The sequence below is a fragment of the Ictalurus furcatus genome, chromosome 16 (genome assembly GCF_023375685.1).
Source record: "Ictalurus furcatus strain D&B chromosome 16, Billie_1.0, whole genome shotgun sequence".
NCBI lineage: Eukaryota > Metazoa > Chordata > Actinopteri > Siluriformes > Ictaluridae > Ictalurus > Ictalurus furcatus.
In genome coordinates, this window is record NC_071270.1 from 14,443,996 (window position 1) to 14,463,097 (window position 19,102).

General features: G+C 36.8%; 1 protein-coding gene across 3 annotated transcripts in view; it reads right to left on the minus strand.

The window, feature by feature from the left end:
• The window catches only part of ntm (neurotrimin), a 470,405-nt gene that overhangs the window by 14,172 nt on the left and 437,131 nt on the right, over positions 1 to 19,102 (minus strand). For all 3 annotated transcript variants that reach the window (XM_053644572.1, XM_053644574.1, XM_053644573.1), the window contains exons 5-7: positions 5,226 to 5,360; positions 4,501 to 4,621; positions 2,241 to 2,392 (exon numbers count right to left, since the gene is read on the minus strand). In XM_053644572.1, the coding sequence (XP_053500547.1) occupies positions 2,241 to 2,392; positions 4,501 to 4,621; positions 5,226 to 5,360 (408 nt within the window). The remainder of the gene's footprint in view (positions 1 to 2,240; positions 2,393 to 4,500; positions 4,622 to 5,225; positions 5,361 to 19,102) is intronic.

Genomic DNA, 19,102 nt, shown 5'->3' on the forward strand with positions numbered 1-19,102 from the left:
ATGGTTGTTTACATTATAATATGATGGTAAGTCATACAATGGTGATAATATGAAATTGTCAAACTTCCAAACTAATTTAGGAACAGGTCAAAATATGAACAACTCTATCAATACAGTGTCATTGCACTGCCATATATATGCATAACAATTACTTATAAGTAAAAATACCTGAGGCAGAAATATGCAAAACTATACATTCTTTACTAGGAAACATACATACTTGCAGTTTGTATAATGTTTTCTGTCTTTTTGACTGTTAAGACTAACTTTACTATGAACACCTGTACCCCTGCTCATTCTTGTAATTATTCAATCATACAAAGATGTGGCAGCTGCGCAGTGCATAAAATCATGCAGATACAAATGAAGAAATTTTAGTTAATGTACACATCAAACGTGGGAATGGGGAAAATGTGATCTCAGTGACTTTGACTCTGGCATGGTTCGCAGTGCCAGATGGGCTGGTTTGAGTATTTCAGAAGCTGTTGATCTCCTAGGATTTACATAAACAACAGCCTTTCTGTGTAACAGAAATGGGGAGTAAAAACAAAAAGACACCCAGTGAGTGTCAGTTCTGCAGGTGGAAACGCCTTGTTGATGAGAGAGGTCAGAGGAAAATGGTCAGACTGGTTCAAACTGACAGGAAGGCTATGGTAACTCAAATAATTTACAACAATGATGAGAATAAAAGCATCTCAAAACAGGTTAAACCTTGAGGAGGATGGGCTACAACAACAAAAGACCGAATCTACTACTGTCAGCCAAGAATAGGTATCTGAGGTTACAGTGGGCAGATGCTTGTCAAAACTGGACAGCTGAAGACTGGAAAAATGTTTTTTTTTGTTTGTTTGTTTGTTTTTGTTTTCCAAACTGTCGACATCTGCTTTTGAGTTGCTGAGATCAGCAGTTCCTGAAATACTCAAACCATCCTGTCTGGCAGCAAAAAGCATGCCACGTTCAACGTAACTGGGTTTTTCTTATGTTTGATGTGTAGATTAACTGAAGCTCTTGACCTGCATTTTATGCATTACGCTGCCATCACACGATTGGCCGATTAGATAATTGCATGAATGTGCAGGGTATTCCAGTAAATAAAGTGGCCAGTGAGTGTAGTTTTTATATTTTACATTGTTATTATTTTATACTTTCTCTCACTGCTAGTACTTACTGCATTATTATTATTATTATTATTATTATTATTATTATTATTATTATTATTATTATGTGCTGAGGTCCAGAGATACTTTTACCTTTAAATTTTCCAATTTAAACCTCACTTGAAAATGTATGTCATTACGCCACCATGTGCCATACACTATGACCATACACCTGCCCATCACACCCATATGTAGATCTTCCCCAAACTGCTGCCATAAAGTTGGAAGCATACAATTGCATGGGATGTCTTTGTATGCTGTAGCATAACAATTTCCCTTCAGTGGAATTAAGAGGCCCAATCCTGTTCCAGCATGACAATGCCCCTGTGCACAAAGTGAGCACCATGAAAACATAGTTTGCCACGTGACGAAGACCTCAAGTGGTCTGCATAGAGCCATGACCTCAGCCCCACTGAACATCTTTGGTATGAAATAAAATGTAGACTACACCCTAGGCCTTCTTGCCCAACATCAGCGCCTGACCTCACTAATACTCTTGCGGCTGAAAGGACAAATCCTCACAGCCACAATCCAAAATCTAGTGGAAAGTCTTCCCAGAGGAGTGGAGGTTATTATAACAGCTAAGGGAGACTAAATCTGAAATGGGCTGTTGAAAAAGCACAACCGGGTGTGATGGTTAGATGTCCACAAACTTTTGGCCATATAGTGCAACAGAATTACACTGAGCTAGTTGTTATAGTGTAAACTTTTATAATAAAAATGTAAGTCAACAAAAAGATGTCATTTGACTGAAGTGTTATGTCAACTTGATATCAAAATTGAAGGCAGGCTTTATGTCAACTGATGTTTTTAAGAATAAGCCTTCATAAATGTTTATGTAGGTTTTTGTCATGCAGGGATCATGTATCCCTATGATTCCCAACTGATTTTCAGCAAATGAGCTGAGTTGTATAATTTGTCTACATTCATCAAAACTTGCTATAAAATTATAAAAGAATGGGAGGAATAGTATTTTTTAGATCTATTAATGCTATTGAATATATTTCTTGTGCATAAAGAAAAAATATACTTTTTTGCTTAATGTTTACTTTATGTAAAACCCACATGTATAACTTGACTCACCATATAAAATGATGCTTGTGTTTGCACTCCCAAGTTTGTTGATGGCGACACACGTGTAATTTCCATAGTCTGCCTCAGACACATTGTGAAAAGTCAGCATTGATGTGAGGCCGAAGTCCTCAATCTCAATGCCATCAAAGCCATTGAAGATCCTGAAAGACAAGGCAGCAAACTGAGGGAGCTGGATCAGCTCAGCATGATTTGCACCACATCAGAGCTGCTTTTGAAGAGCAGGGTGACATTTGTGACAGCATCCGAATTCCATGGCCACAGATGGTAGCTGGCCCGTTGTACATTTAAAAAAAAATGTGCAGAAGCCAGAAGATATTAACATCAGCAGCATCCACTAATCACACACAGCTTTGATTTTTCACTTTGCTGACAACATAGATGGGTTTGAGTGTACATATTGAAATGCATTGCACCCAAATGTGCTTTAGACAGAATGCAAAGCCTTTTATTATTTTGATGAATATAAAATAAAGAAGATGCATCAGTCAAAATATGAAGCTTTTAACCTGTAATATCCAAAGCACTCAAAATGGCACCACAAAATGAGGTGTCTATAGAAATAGCTGTCAAATATACTGAGGTGCAAACCTCTGCGTACTCCGTAGCACCTCAATCAGAGCTGAAAGGGCCAACTGAAGCATCCTATGGATTTATTTCCTTTTTAAAGCACACATTTTGCGATCTCTATTTTCCCATATTTAAAAAAGGACTGTGTTGCAGTATGTTATCAATATTACTCAAATCAAAAGTTGAATAAATTGTGATGTTGTATATTCTTCCTGTATGTAATAACCCCATTCATTACTGCATAAACATAATTATATGTTTTTGTAATTAAAGCTTCTTATATATTCTTTTCAATGACAAACACAGGACGTACTGTATCTACATGTCTGAGATGGACTGGCGTCCATCAGCAAACCTAACCAGGATAAAGCGGTTACTAAAGATGAATGAATGTGATGAAAAGCATGCACTTCCTCCAGTGTGTCTATGACTGTGTCTCACAAATTAAGATTATATCAAGCCCATTGGTATGAAAACAAATAACCTTATGCTAATTGATATAATTTATTTTGATATTTGGCCACAGTTTGACAGGGTTTGCAGTTAATTGGGAAGATTCTAAACTGAATTGAAAACTGTTAATCCAATTTGGCAACCCTGATTTCTACATAAATACCTCCTCTGGAGATATTGTGTACATGTGTACATGTATTACACCAATCCTAACCAGATTCTTTCACAGCAATAAAGCTTGGATTAATACAGTTTGGATGGAAAAAAAACAGCTCCAGGGTTCAATTCTGAGCTCAAGTTACTGTCTGTGCAAAGTTTCAGATGTTCTTCCTATGACCATGAGTGTTTCCCCTAACCTCCCAAAAACATGCATGTAGGTGGACTGGCTAATGCTAAACTGGCTGTAGGCATGAATGGGCATGTAGTTGGGTGTTTGTGTAGTTCCATATGATGGACTAGCATCCTCTCCAGGGTGTAGTCCCTCATCAGGATCAGTGTTCCCAGGATAGACTCCAGCTCCCCTGCGACTCTGACCAGGATAAAGTGGCTACTGAAGATGAATGAATGAATTAATGGAAAGTGAATCTACATAAAATTTATTCATGGAAAATATGTTTTTAAAAACTGAATTGCCAGTATACCCACTATTTGGATATACTGTAGGGTATAATAGAAGGTTCATTAATCCAAACATCCTACCTACAAATATTAACGTGATTATAGCCTTTTAAACTCTGTGGCAGTTAAAACTCTCTCTAAAAAGTTTTTAACCAATGTATAGCACAGGCTGAAATATTAAGCTGATTTTCAGTAATGCTGACATTCAGGAAAGCTTTTCCTGTGCATGTCTTTCTGTTTGTTCTTTCTCTGTATTACATCTGCCAAACATATAAACACGTACACCACCAATGACAGGAGGATTAATTATTGCAGTGGAAAACAATACTTGATTATACCATGTTAAACATGCTTTTCACCCCTCCTCAACCAGTTAATGGAATACTCATTTATTACCTCTTATGGATATCTAAATAATAAAATACATCAAGGCCCTACAATATGTACGTAAGCTATGTATTCAAAGAATAATGAGTTTTTTACAGGGACATTACACACTGACCGCAATTGCAATTGCTGATTGAGTGCATATTTATCCTCTGACTGCATATGGATCTCAAATGATCTCAACAGCACTGAGAAGATGTAGCAAAATTATTTTTTCATTTACCTTCTGTCATCTCGGTACCACTCAAAATCTGCCTCTGGGACAGCATCTGCCTCGCACCTCAAGACCCCAGTGTGACCCAGAGTCACGCCCACATCTCTTCCTTCAGAAACAGTGGGAGGATCTACACACACACACACACACACACACACACACACACACACACGCACACACACATGCACACATACACGCACACACACACACACACGTACACACAATAGTTTGTGAGACATGGCATTTATGACTTTAGTAAGGGAACTCAGATATATTATAATGTTTATTTTAATCCATGTCATCGTTTATGAATTATTTATCAGTGGATATCCCATCATGTCAGGCCCTCAGTGCAATTTTTAGTTATCTACTGTATCTCAATTATTAACACTATAAACAATATTTAAGGAAATCGACTCATAAATCCTCTCTCTCATACTTGAGGATCCTCCTAATGGCAGAAGTGTGTGGGAATAAAATATGAGAGTCATATAACACCTTTTCATTTTTTTGCTTCATGACTATATAGAACATTTTATAGATTTATTTTTAACATGGTTATTTTTCACTTGGTTCCTCTCAGATCAAAATACTTCTTTGAATAAAAGTTCATTATAGTACTCGAGGCAAGCACATAATTTCAGATAATAATTTCACATAATTGTTACTATTGTTCCACTTTTACCAAATATTTGAAAAAGGTCAACCTGTGTGAACAGAGAGAAAGAACTCACAGTTGACCACCAGCGTCACCGTCTTTGTGTCTATGGCGATGTCGTTGGCTGCTGTGCACTCATACACTCCGGCCCTGTGTCTGCTGATGGAGGGGATCTCAAAATATTCATCTTCTGAATCAATGTCTTCGTTTGCTTTAAAAGACATGACAGATAAACAGAATGATCAGGCTTTACCTCTAAAAGGATGTGAGGTTAAAAATGCAGAGGCCCTAAGCATATGCATTAATTTAAAAAATCTAAAAATAAATCAATAAGTAAATGCAAAAAAGCATTTTATGTGCGCATTAAATTTCACCATACTCTCATGTATGCTGCACTGAGTCTAACAATAGATAATACAGTACTTGAGTAGACTGTTGAGTAATGTCAGCTGAAATTTAGTTTTCTTTGTGCCATAACTCATTATTATTGCATGTTTTTACAGAGCAGAGGTAGGATATCTTAAACTCAAATGCTTGTGATGGCTTGACTATTCTTGAGCATAGTGTATTTAAACACACACACACACACACTCAAATGAAGATATGGACTCAATACAGCACACATTTCTATCTTTGTCAAACGCTAAGAAGCAGTGCAACAATGACTTAAACAAAAACATCACAAAATCCCTAGTGCTGTGTGTGACAGTAATGCAGCATGCTAGATTCAATGTTCGGCAATGTGAAAGACAGTGTCTCACACCTGGGAGAGACTCAACTGATGACAAGTGTCAGAAGAGCAGCATCTCAAAAAGAACAGTCACAGAACCCACACAACAAGTACTGTTTGTATACAACAATCTTTACACTGCTATGATACTGTATATTGAGATGGCACCTGCAAAGGACAATCTTCATTTTATTCAGAACACCTGTATACCTGCCCATTCATGCAATTATCCAATTAGAAAAGCATGCAGCAGTGCATAAAAGGGCATATACAGATGAAGAGATTCAGGACATTTTCACATCAAACAAAAAATGTGTTCTCCGTGACTTTGTCTGCTGCATGGTTGATGTTGTCAGACGGGCTGGTTTGAGTATCTCAGATACAGTTGATCTCCTGAGATTTTCATACACAACAGTCTCTACAGTTCACACAGAGTGGTGAGAAATTCTAATTAATACAAAACAAAAAACATTCAGTGAGTGGCAGCTCTGCATGTGGAAATGGCTTGTTGATGAGAGAGGACAGAGGAGAATGGTAAGACTGGTTACAGTAATTAAAATAATTACTCTTTACAACCATGCTGAGAAGAAAAGCATCTCAGAACTCATATCATGTCTATTCTTGATAACAGTAGAACATCACATTGGTTTCCACTACAGTCAACCAAGAACAGGAATTTGAGCCTACACTGGGCACAAGCTCACTGAAACTGGACAGTTGAATATTGGAAAAATGTCACCTGGTCTTTTTACAATCTTTAACTGTCCAGTTTTGGTGAGCTTGTGCCCACTGTAACCTAAGATTCCAAAGTGATTGAGATCAAATAAATGAGCAGGTATACAGATGTTCCTAATAAATTATTGTATAGTATGTGTGTGCAGCTCCTGTGTACCTCAACCTGTTTTGCATGACCCTTTTTCCTAGATTGCTATGCATGCCTAATTGTCTACCAGCCATTCTCTGCCTTATCATACTGAGTATTGGATTGCAATTAATATATTGTCTGCTTTGTGCCTAAATAAAACTTCTGCATATGGATCCTAACTCTCTTGAATCTGGAATATTACATAAGACTAATGGAATTTGGGGATTTGCAATTGTCTGTCATTCTCTTGGCCATCTTCTTGGAAAACATCGTCAGCAATTCCAGCAAATCTCCGAGGCCATATAGGAACACACTGTCATGCCACTTCCCCTACAGCCATACAAATATGCATGAACCCTGTATAGCCCTGCCTGAGATGTTCAGCAGATTTAGTACAAAATGTAAGGACTTCAACACACAATGCTTTCTGCTTTTCACTAGCCATTCCAAAGATATCAACAAAATACCCCTGACTATATCTCTGTTTTCCAGAAGAGCACGGGACTGCACTGGACTACTGCCCTTTATCACCCTTTGTGCTGTACAGTCCTACAACAGCCCTACAGCAAACTCTTTGGCTCAGGCATTCTGGGAAATATTTGATCATCCAGTTTCAGCAGCTGACTATGCACTCAGTTTCTGAACCCTCATTACATATAGCTGAGAGCAGCTGAAGCAAACTTGCTTTGAAAAGTGTATTTTGTTGAGACCTGAACGATCCTCTCCAAACTGAGATCACCTGCAAGAACAAACAGCTCACCTTTCAGTAGTTCATTCTTCTCACCATTCATACCAATAATCTGTTGAGAGCCAAGTGTCTCCTGACCAGTATCAAATTACGACTATCCATGATGAATGCAAATCATACAGTGATGCAATGTAGGGCAATGCTAAGTTGTCCATGGGGGAAATGTGGTACTAAAGGAGGGAGGGCCTGCATGTACTATTAATGGGGCAATATCCACTACCCAGATGAGCTCTCCCATCACACACTTACTAGAAAACAAAAGGTGCACTCTATTAACATGCTTATCCAAGGGTTACCAATATGGATATGTGTTACCAATATGAATATGTTGACTGCTGGGCAGCTTGCAACTTCTTAGATGAAGAAGTAACATGACAGTTAAAAATCTCCTTGGTTCCTGTAAAGAACCTTTTAAGTATTCACATATTGGAGCAAAGTCCACTGGAGAAATAAATAAGATCGCCATATCCCTGATCATACATAGCGGAATCTCATTTCACATCACCAAGTGCACCATTATCAGCATTGTGCTGTATATACCCTGGAAATCTTATAATAATCCAGCCATATCCTGGAGGTGTGGAAAACCTACTTCTTGGAACTTGTAAAAGCTTTTGCAGATCCCTACCATTTCTTGCCAGTCAGACTGACACCCCTGAGACTGAAAAAAGATGCAGATCCCTGATTCTTACATAAATCTCAATGGTAAAGCCAAGGCATCTGAACAACCACCACATGGCTCTGTGCTACTGACCCATTGTTGATCCCAGAAACTTGTGCCATGGAAGAATACATAAAGGAGGCATTAGCATTGGATTAAATTTGCCCCTCTATTTTCCCTGCAGCAACATGCTTCTTTTTTTATGGCGATATAGGATGGGGGCCATGTGGGATGCCTGAACCAAGAGACTGGACCTTTCTCCATTCCTTCTGTAAGAACAACCAGCAGGCATGGAGTTGTTACCTTCCATGTTCACATGGGAAATCACTCCCTCCTCCATGGGCCTTGATCCATTTCAATATGTGTTAGGTTATCAATCCCTCACTATTCCCCACACTAACAACAAACATGGGAAGCAGCACATGTCTGGCTACAATGTATAGTGCAGATCCCATTCACAACTATGGCCATGTCCGGGTATCCACAAGGGACCTGAGTCTGAGACAACCCTCATAAAAGTCCTAGATTCTTATGACCTCTTAAAATTATAAATTGAGTTTCTTATTACCATCCAGTGACCAACTGCAGAGCCATTTTTGACATTGTGGTAGGGCATGAATGTGACATCACTGAGGCTGAGAGTAGATATTGCCATAAAAGATACATACAACAAAAAACAAAACAAAAAAAAACCTAATAAACAACAAGAAAAAAATGACAACTTCTTACCTTCAAGCCATTCACTAGACTACTAGAATCCAATCCGCAAAGAACATCAATTTATTGACAACAGAGCCAGATGATCCAATCCTCTCTGATCTGTTGTAAATATGGATTTATTTTTTAACTGTGCCATTATAAAAAAAATTAGTCCCCACTTGTGTTTGTTACTGGTAATATTAGGAAGCACAATATCAACATCTGGAAATATTGCCTGCCATTTTCTTTTTTTTAAATAAGCTGCATAAGTGCTATTGTTGCTTTGTTCATTTTTCCTCAAAATTAGGCTATTTCATCCAAAAATAATTTCACCAACCTGACTGCATATTTATTTATTATCTTATTTGCTGAAATGCACAGATCATATGAATAGATGGTTTGAATATTGTTTAAAACTCACATCTGCTGAATCTCTTTGTATGACCAAAGAAATACGTCTGATGCATTTACTCAGTGTCTGTCTATGACAGCAATCAAAACATATGTCCTGAACTTCTTTTGGCCTGTATGTTCAAGTGCTGATTTTTTCCCCTTTACTTTTGCTGCTGTGTATCCACATTGTTCTGATGAGGCTCTGTTTGAGACATGTTTTTCACCAAGAATTCTGAGTTATCCTGCCACATAAGCCCTCAATGAGCCAACCAAATCTGCAACAGTGCATAAGTCTAAATCAACTGCCTGAAGAGCAGCATTTGTTTTCTGAAATTGCTACAGCATGTTATTCCACAAGTTACACAGAAATGTGTTTTCTAGCTCACCAATTTTTGGTTGAGCACCCTGGCTTCATCATGAGTAGGTATAATATTCTGGTTAGGCTCACAGTGATTCCAGCATCCTAGTGTAATTTATAGGGATGCACAGAATGTTCGGCAACCGAAATTATTCAGCCGAAAATAGCAAAAAAAGCACTTTCGGTGTTCGGCCGAATAAGTGAAAAGGCCGAATAAATTTGACCGAACAATGACGTGTTTGATGAATAGCCTAGCAACCAGAGTGAGACGCGCGAATTTCACGACCTCCACTTCCGGCAGCGTGCTTGGAGCGACGAGCGGCGCGCGCGTGAACGTGCTACGTGCACGAGCGCATGCTCTTCGGATGTTGACAACCGTGACATCGTTTACTGTGGACACGTGCGTTTGTTTTGTTTCTGTTCCGGAGTATTCTGTCGTCGCGAGACGTAAGGGAGTAGAGTACGGAAGCAGGTAAAGACGTATTTTTTTAAGGGAACATAACATTAATAATGTATCTAACTATACTATATCCACTATAATACTCCGCGAGGTGTACAGGGACGCGAGCGGTATATATCCCCAATATAATCAGACGTATAGAACCGAATAGAACCATTTTTTGCACTCTTGTCAATGCACTTTTTAATGCAATTTTTGTTGTAGGCTACAGAGTGTTACATTCTTTCAGCAGTCAGTTATAGGCCTAACATAGGCTATTCAAGGGGGGCTCAAAGATGACCACATCAAAATATTTTTATTACTCATTTATTTATTTATTTAAAGTTATATTATGCCTTGTTGGTAGCCTATGCCTGCTGGAATGAAAAAAATGTTCAGTGTTAAATAAATATTTTGAAATTGTAGTTTTTGTAATTGATTTTTTTCTTTGAAAAGCAAGACAAAATAGTAAAAAGCACATTTTGACTATTTAATTTACGCAATGGTGAAAAAAAAGGCAAAATAAATGGAAAAAATGCGAAAAAAACGTGTTCGGTTTCGGCCTTCGGCCAAGAATTTTCATTTCGGTGCATCCCTAGTAATTTAGCATCAACCTTACATTAGGCTGTTTTCAGTGACTCCCCACACATACAAAACTGAGGGTGTGTGCAGCCCACTGCATCCCCATAACCAAAGTGTTAACCTCTTTATTGCACGCTTGCATTATGCTTCCATTATAACTGCCAGGCATAATAAATTACCCATTGTCACATCCTGGAGCTTGGGGTTGAGTTACACACAGGGAGGAGTGACATGTGTAATGCAACCCACACTATCACTTCTGGTGTTATCTTTCCAATGCTTCAATGTTCACATCTTTGTTCCTACACAATTCCAAGCACATTTTAGCCCAGCATGCCCACATCTGTTCATCAATTTTAGACCAGCATGCTGGTTCCTAGCTGTGGGAAGAGGTCATTGATGATGGCTCTTGTCCCCACCGTATTCCTGGCAGTTGAGTGGTGGCAGAGCCAACTCAGACAAAAATTGCTAGTTTTAGAGGGTCTGACAAATCATAACAGGGTTTCAAGTGGCTCTGAATATATCTCGACTGCTTTTGAGTAATCTTCGGAATCATGATCATAGTTAGCGTGATCTATGCCAATGCTATGTGCTGCTAACCCACCAGGCCTTACCACTCAAGACTTTCCCATGGATGAAAAATTTAAGTGCTGACACTGGAGACTCCTTTAATAAAAAATAAAATATCGCCTTACAGAATGCTTAGTTATCCAGTTTCTTAGTTAAGTAATAATATGTTAAATAGCAAATCCATTTATAATCACACTAAGATTCTGTTGAGAGATGTATTAGAACAAATGCATTAATATAAACTTATGATTAATATAAACTTGTTATCTCAGGCCACCATTACTGAATGATGGGACTTCAGTCAGGTTTCCATTTATATCTAGGATCGTACTGTTTAATAATTCAAATGATATAGTAGGAAAATATCAAACATTCTTCTCATAAGTGAGGGACAAGACCATTAAAGTGTGTAAAATGTAATACAACAAATCTTTAAATCAATACAGGTACCCCATAAAAAGATTAAGAGCCTGTGAAATATGATCTCTCATTCTGGTACATGTCAGGATTTTGGCAGTAGCATTCTGGCCGGATAAGAGAGTGTTATAGTAATCCAGTCTAGGTGACACAAAAAACATGTAAACGTTCCTTACTGTCAGCAGAGGAAAAATGTCAAGAGCCTCAGTGAGGTGACAGTATGCTATGTTGCAGACTTTACAGGCTTGGTTCTTAAAACTAAGATCACTGTCAAAGCTGACTCCTCATATTTCTGATACAAGTCTTGCCCTTCAGAGACTAGATGCTTAAATATTAAATCTTTGTGTATCTTAAAAAAAAACAACCCAAAAAACAGTAAACTGTCTGTAATCGAAGAACATATTTTAATACATATAAGGGGCCCAGAATCAAGCCTTTTAGGAACTCAGACAGATATATTATTCATTATTCACTGCAACATCTCAACACTGTCAAAGGTACCATGGACAGCTAATTGAAGGAAAAGAGATAGCTTAGTTTCAGATAGGGCTGTAAACAAATTTTTATTGCAGTCATGATTTTTGGATTCCTTAATTACTTAAACACAATTAACTGCATTATTGGTGAGCTTAGCTACAGTGATCTAACTGGCTAGCTTTATATTCAGTTTTTATTGACCCCAAACATAAGTTTTATTATTAGGTCATGTGTCTTATTTTTCTTTTCTGTTGTATTGTTATTTTATTCACGTTTTCTATTTACATTAAACAAGTTACATATTGAACTAGTCATAGTGTAGCTTGATTTATACATTTGAATATAATTTATTTTTGACTGAATTAAATGTTTATTTTCTGTTAATTTAAAATGATAAAGACAAATTTTTTTACAGTTAAGTATTTACAACAGCGGCTTATATTTTGACATTAGTTATCTATCTATCTATCTATCTATCTATCTATCTCTATTTCAGCAAAGCACATATCGCTGTTGTGGCACAATAAATTAAGGGAGCTTTCATGGAGAATGTATCACAGACATCCAATATGCTGTCAAACACAAGATAAATATGGAGCATTGGCAGCAGGTGCATCAGAGAGTCTCTTCAATCACACAGGAGTGATTGTTGAAACGAGACTATTTATTTCCATTCTAAATACTTCATGGTTGCCATCCAGGATCATATCAAAGAGCGGGACTTACAGGTGTGACAATTCATGATTTGGATTTAGCAAAGCACTACAATGCAGCATTCAAATGCTTTATATTCTCTGTTTCTGCCAGACCAGTGTTTTTAAGTACTGTATGTCTTGGAATACATCATAACACTGCATTGCAAAAAATCAGAAAGCAAAAGCTGAAAAGGAAAGCCCAGGTTACATTCTGAGTGTACTCAACCAAACGTCAGTGTGTATAAAACCAGGCTCACACTGATGTGATGTCTACAGTCTGTGTATGATTGGATCAAGTTCAGATCAATACTGATTTCATGCTCCTTCACACAAAGAAAAGATTGTAAACCACAAGTCAAGAAGAATCAAACACAGTGTAGCTTTTACTACAGGATGTCCCAAAATTCTCCATACACAGTGGAAATTAACATTTTTTTTAGCAAAATGTGTTCCAAAATATTTCTTACATAGTTTATATTATATATTTTTCAGATAGCCTTTAAGAATGCCTTTAACAAAAAAGTATGCATTGAAATCATTTTACTGGCTGAATGAGGATGTTGTTGTAAGGCTGAGATGGACTTCAACAGGAAACATGGCAAGCACATCACACACGACAGTTAAACTTATTAATAAATTCATCCATCCACTTGACAAAGGCACAACCGACGTGGTGCTGGCATACATAGTCCCCTATGAATGGAGCCATTTGGGACACCCTGTATTATAGCCATTTTAAGCATTATGAGCACTGCTAAACAACAGATGTAATGGGACACCTGTCTTCCAAACAATTCCACTTTCGACTCATCAGTCGACAGAACATTCTCCCAAGAGGGTTGAGGATCATCAAGGTGTGTTTTGGAAATATTCACACGGGCCTTAATGTTCTTCTGGGTTAGCTGTGGTTTTCACCTCGCCACTCTTCCATGATGCCATTTTTGCCCAATGTCTTTCTGATAGTGGTCATGAACAGTGACCTTTATTGATGCAAGAGAGTCCTGTAGGTCCTTTCATGTTGTCCTTGGCTCTTTTGTGACTTCTTGGATGAGTCATTGCTGTGCTCTTGGAGGAATTTTGGAAGGTCAGCCACTTCTGGGAAGGTTCATTACTGTGCCGGATTTTTCCATTTGGAGATAATGGCTCTCACTGTGGTTCTTTGGAGTCCCAGAGCCTTTGTAACCCTTCCCAGACTGATTTATTTCAATCACCTTCTTCCTCATAATTTCTGGAATTTCATGAATATAATAGTGTGTTACTGGATAAGACCTTTTAACCAACTTCATGCTGTTGAAAAAGATCTATTTAAGTGTTGATGTGACGCCTACAAATGTATTGTCACAACTGTTAAGTTGTTTTGTGTATTGGCCTGTATAAAAGGAACAATTTGAATGTATTTTTGCAATGGATTTGAGTAGTATTTTTGAGGGTGCAATTGCTTGATTATGTCACAAGGGGGAGTGTTCACTTATGTGAGCGCTAGTAAGGCTGCAATGCTTCTGCTCCTCAGACAGAGGACAGCCTGCTAAGCAATCACAAGTAACATCTCCTGTGTCATATTTTCCTGTACAAAACAGGTTAGTAGTGTGTGATATTTTGCTGCAATACATTTCTAAGGACTTTTAAAGCCTTAATTATGTTGTTCTGACAACGTTTTATGTGTAAAACAGTGGTTTATTCAGTTGAGAGACCTTGAATTGAAGTGTAGCTAGCTCCCATGCCTTCCGACGTTGACATTTATTTTGTTTATGGTCATTGCTCCTGGACCTTTCTCTGTATTTGTTAAAGCTAGAGTTTATAAAGTACGGTTATTTCAATAGTTGTGTATATATAGTTATAATGTGTTAGTAAGGTTAAGGAGACAGAGGTATTTTGTATAATGTAGGCCTCTGTATTGTTTTTATATTTTGTATTTGAAAATGTAGTAAAAGTGTGAAACAAGTAGGCTTAACAGTATTAAAGCTACTGGATGTATATGATTTTGGAGTTGGTAATAGCAGTAACTATGAGTCATAGCACCAGTTAAGACTGGGATAGGTGAAGTATTTCTGATGAACTTAACAACAAATTTATACATTTATATAATTTGTAAAATATGTTATTCCAGCGGTTTGATATATTAACCTCCATCCTATAATGTGATGCTAAATGTGTAATTTGTTACAAGGAATATTATTGTCGAAGTGGTTTAAATGAAGAAGAAGAAGAAGAAAGATATATTCTGTTTAATAAAGACAGAGGACAGCCTGCTGAGCGATCACAAGTAACATCTCCTGTGTCTGATTTTCCTGTACAAAACAGGACACATTATCTGTTCACAGGTTACTCATGCTTGAGGCCTGTAACATTGATTTGATTGAACAGGGTTTGCAGTAATCAGGCCTGGTTGTGCCTAGTCCAGCTGAGGGTGCAGCTGAATGCAGTTTCATAGATTAGTAACTATAGGGGCAAATACATTTTGACACAGGCCCAGCTGGTATTGGATACCTTTTTTGCTTCAATAAATAACATTATCATTTAAAATCTGTATTTTGTGTTTACTCAGGTTGCCTTTTTTAATATTAGATTTTGTTTTCATTTCTGAAACAATTTAATATGATATATACACCTAAATAGAAGAAATCAGAAAATACATTTTCACAGAACTGTATATTAGGGATGTAATGCAATGTCATTATCTCTATCTGTATGTGTATTTGTTTATTGACCCAAATATTTGCATCGGTATCTATATTTGGATTTATACCAGAAGTGGGTTTGGTCTAGACTGAAAGTTTGTATTAATTTTATTTTTTTCATTACTATTAATGTGAACCCTACCACTATGCCATTAAAAACACTGGAAAACACTGACACAAAAAACAGGGCAGCTGGGAAAAGTAATTTTTCATTCACAAATTATAACAACAAATAAAATGTGCAAAATACAACGTTATTCAACTTCTGAACCAGAGGTCCTTTGGAACTTTCTGACAACTTTTCTATTGTATATCTAATTTGATTGAGTAATTAAGCTCACTGTGTGCTGCTGCTAGTCAATATGAGGTCCTTTAAGCTGCATTTCATTATAATACCTGTATAATATAAACTTTTCTTTGAATAATTATGGAGAATGTTAATTTTAAGAATGTCAATTTTTTGTTTAATTATTAAATCATTTTTGGAGACCTCAGCAGAGATACTGTGCATGCTCTGCATTACTCTTAACTTGATTCTTAACTTAACTTGATGAAAAGACTGAGAAAAATATGTAAAATATCCCTTGTCCAATGACAAACTTTTTGGGCTAATTTTAAGTCTTTTTATGCAGTTTTTGAAATGTCGTTCAGGTGGGAATCTTGCTGAAACCTGGCAAATCTGCCCGCAAGCATCATACTCAGTGCCTTTCAAGCTCAGCATGAAAGTAAAAACCTTGCACTTGTGTGACTACTTTTTTCAGTCCCGATGCACACAACTTGTCTCAATATGAAGCTTTCTGGCAAACCTTGTGAAAGTAACAGTTAAAAAATGCTTTCTGAAAATATATGTCAATAGCTTTATTAATGCTCATTAATTATTAAGGGTGGTGTTTGTCTGTAACGTCTCCTCTATGATAAAACTCTTGCATCTAGTCTCTTCCTCTATTTCATGTTTGCATTACACATGGCAATATGATACCATGATATTGAATCATTAATTCATTTACAAAATTACAATTCTGAGCTTGGGGAATTTGCAAATATAAAATGTGAGGCTTTATACCCTGTGTAGCTGTCATTATAATGGCCAATTTATTCACTTCTTTTATTTTCTCCTCTAACATTCCAAGTAAAAACACACTCAATTAAAAAAAAAATCTGAAGCACTCATCACAATGTAACTGCTAGAATTGTGGGTTTGATCAGTAGTTAAATTGAAGTGCTTCAATATAGGAAATGCTTGACACAGATAAATGAAAATGGTTCAGAAAAACTTCTGGTCCCCAGCAATTTTCAAGACAGTTACACCCATGGTGTTTTCTATTCCATTCTTTTATATGGTGCTGTCTCTTGTTTTTGGAATGAGATTTCTCTTTAACGTAGCATTTGTCGTAAATTATGGTTTGGTTCATGCCACACTGCCCCCTAGTGTACAAGCTCACATTACATGCAAAGTTCGCGATTTATATGTACATCCACACACAACGACTTGACATTCTTGTAGATACTCTCAAGCATGCCTATATCAGAAATAGTGATTTTTCATCACCATTTTGTCAGCAAAATTAGCATGGACCATTAGATAGTGACACGGAGTGTCAGTCAATAGCGTAGTGGCATTCCAAACTTGTCAATCATACATACAAATACATACAAATTTCAGCAGTGTATGTAATTTCAGGTTAATTTTATTATTATTATTATTATTATTATTAAGGCATTCATAAGGCATTCATGACTCCCAGGAAGTCATCAAAAATTGGAGAAAAAAATCTAATTCCTGCTTTTTACAATATTGTTTGTTTGTTTTGTTTTTTTCAAGAAAAGCTACTTCTTTGATCTGAGGCTTCCCTGCTGTGTAGTTTTAGAACTGCCAGTTTAGAAAGTAAGATTTCCAGCAGATCCCTCAACTTCTCTTTCATGCATACAGACCCACACATATACACACACTAACACATACCAAGATGCTCCAGAGTGATGTGACAGAACGAGTATAACTGAATCTGCAGCTGAGAATTGTCATGTTACAGGGGAACAGGGGACCCCACCAACTCTGATCACACAGGGTATATGGAGGAGAGAATGGATATTTATGTACTCAGCTTACTAATTTCATTGGTCCTCATTTATGAAGCTGGAAATGAATGGATTTATTCATGAAAATCCTGCAATTTTAGAAAAAAAACATTGTCTACTACTCATGCTCCTGAGTGTGTATAAATGTACGCATAAGACAACTAACTAATGGAAACCAACAAAATGTAAACCTGACTGACTTCAATCATATCATTTGCATGGATTACTGCACTTTCATATATGGATTATACTGTCAAGTTTAAATTGTTTATTTATTTACATTTTGCAGATGAACTTATCCAGGACGACTAATAGAAGTGCTTTGTAATCTCTATCAATAACACATCTTCATGCTAGTTCACTAGGTTAGGAACCACTGAAAACATTTGGTGAAACACAGCATATGAAAATTAAGAAAGTGAGTCTACACAAACCCACAAATTAGGACCAATAAAACTAATCATTTAATTATAAAAATTTTTTTTTTTTAAAAAGTCGACCGTTTCCCTGTGTAATGTGCCTGGTGTGCATGAAAATCTGGGTACAGTGTAGGGTACAGTGCAGGGTCTTATTTTTCTCCTCTTTTTTGTGTCCCACAATTTTCTTTTCACATCACTTAATTTACCCTTACCCGTTTCTGTAATTTGTCTCTAGATTTTAACATTTTCAGGTGCTGTTACTCTGTTAAATATTATATGTTTTTATTTCCATAGACATGAGTTTAAATAACGTTCACTTCTACCTCTTACAAAGTCTTTTTTCATTTACTTGTTATTTCAGCACTGTGAGCTTTGCTTTTTATGGAGTGTTGTGGCTGTCACCAACACCGTCAATAAACTGCAAATCAGCTCTGCCTTGCACATGCCTGGTAATTTGCAGGTTATTATCATTCATCAACATATTGAGAGGAATACTTGATGAGGAAATACAGTACTGGACATTCAGTTCTCACACAATATAAACAAGCAGCAGAAACAAGGACTTTTCATTTCAAGTGGTGAGACACTTGAACGTCAATAGACATTAGATATAATAACATAACTAATATTGGTTGACACAGTTAAAATAATATAAAGCTTGAAACATCAGAATATTTGAATACCTACTGTTATGAATTCTGTGTCATCTCTCATAATATCCATTAATAATAAATTACCTAAAAACAAACAAGCAGCCTTTTTTTTGTCAATCATTTAGTAAAGGTGAGTGAATTTTTTCACAGGACAAAGTGAACTACACATTTCAGCCAGATTTACAAACATTTCCATAACACTGAATTTCTTCATATTCACATGCATATTTTAATAATAGATTACCAAGCACATTCACAGTGCAGCTGATTTACATTTACAAAACAACAAACTCCATAAATGACAAATGTCAGAGCTGAAAATGATAAAATGATGACTAAGCAGTCGAAAATCACAGCGTGCACTAAATCTTCCAGTAATGAAGCTCTACCACTGCAGTATGTTGGCTACAACAGACACATACTTACTCTTTCTCCCTTTATAGGACTTTTATTACAAACTGTTTTGAATTGCCTTATTTCATTTAAAGTTAAT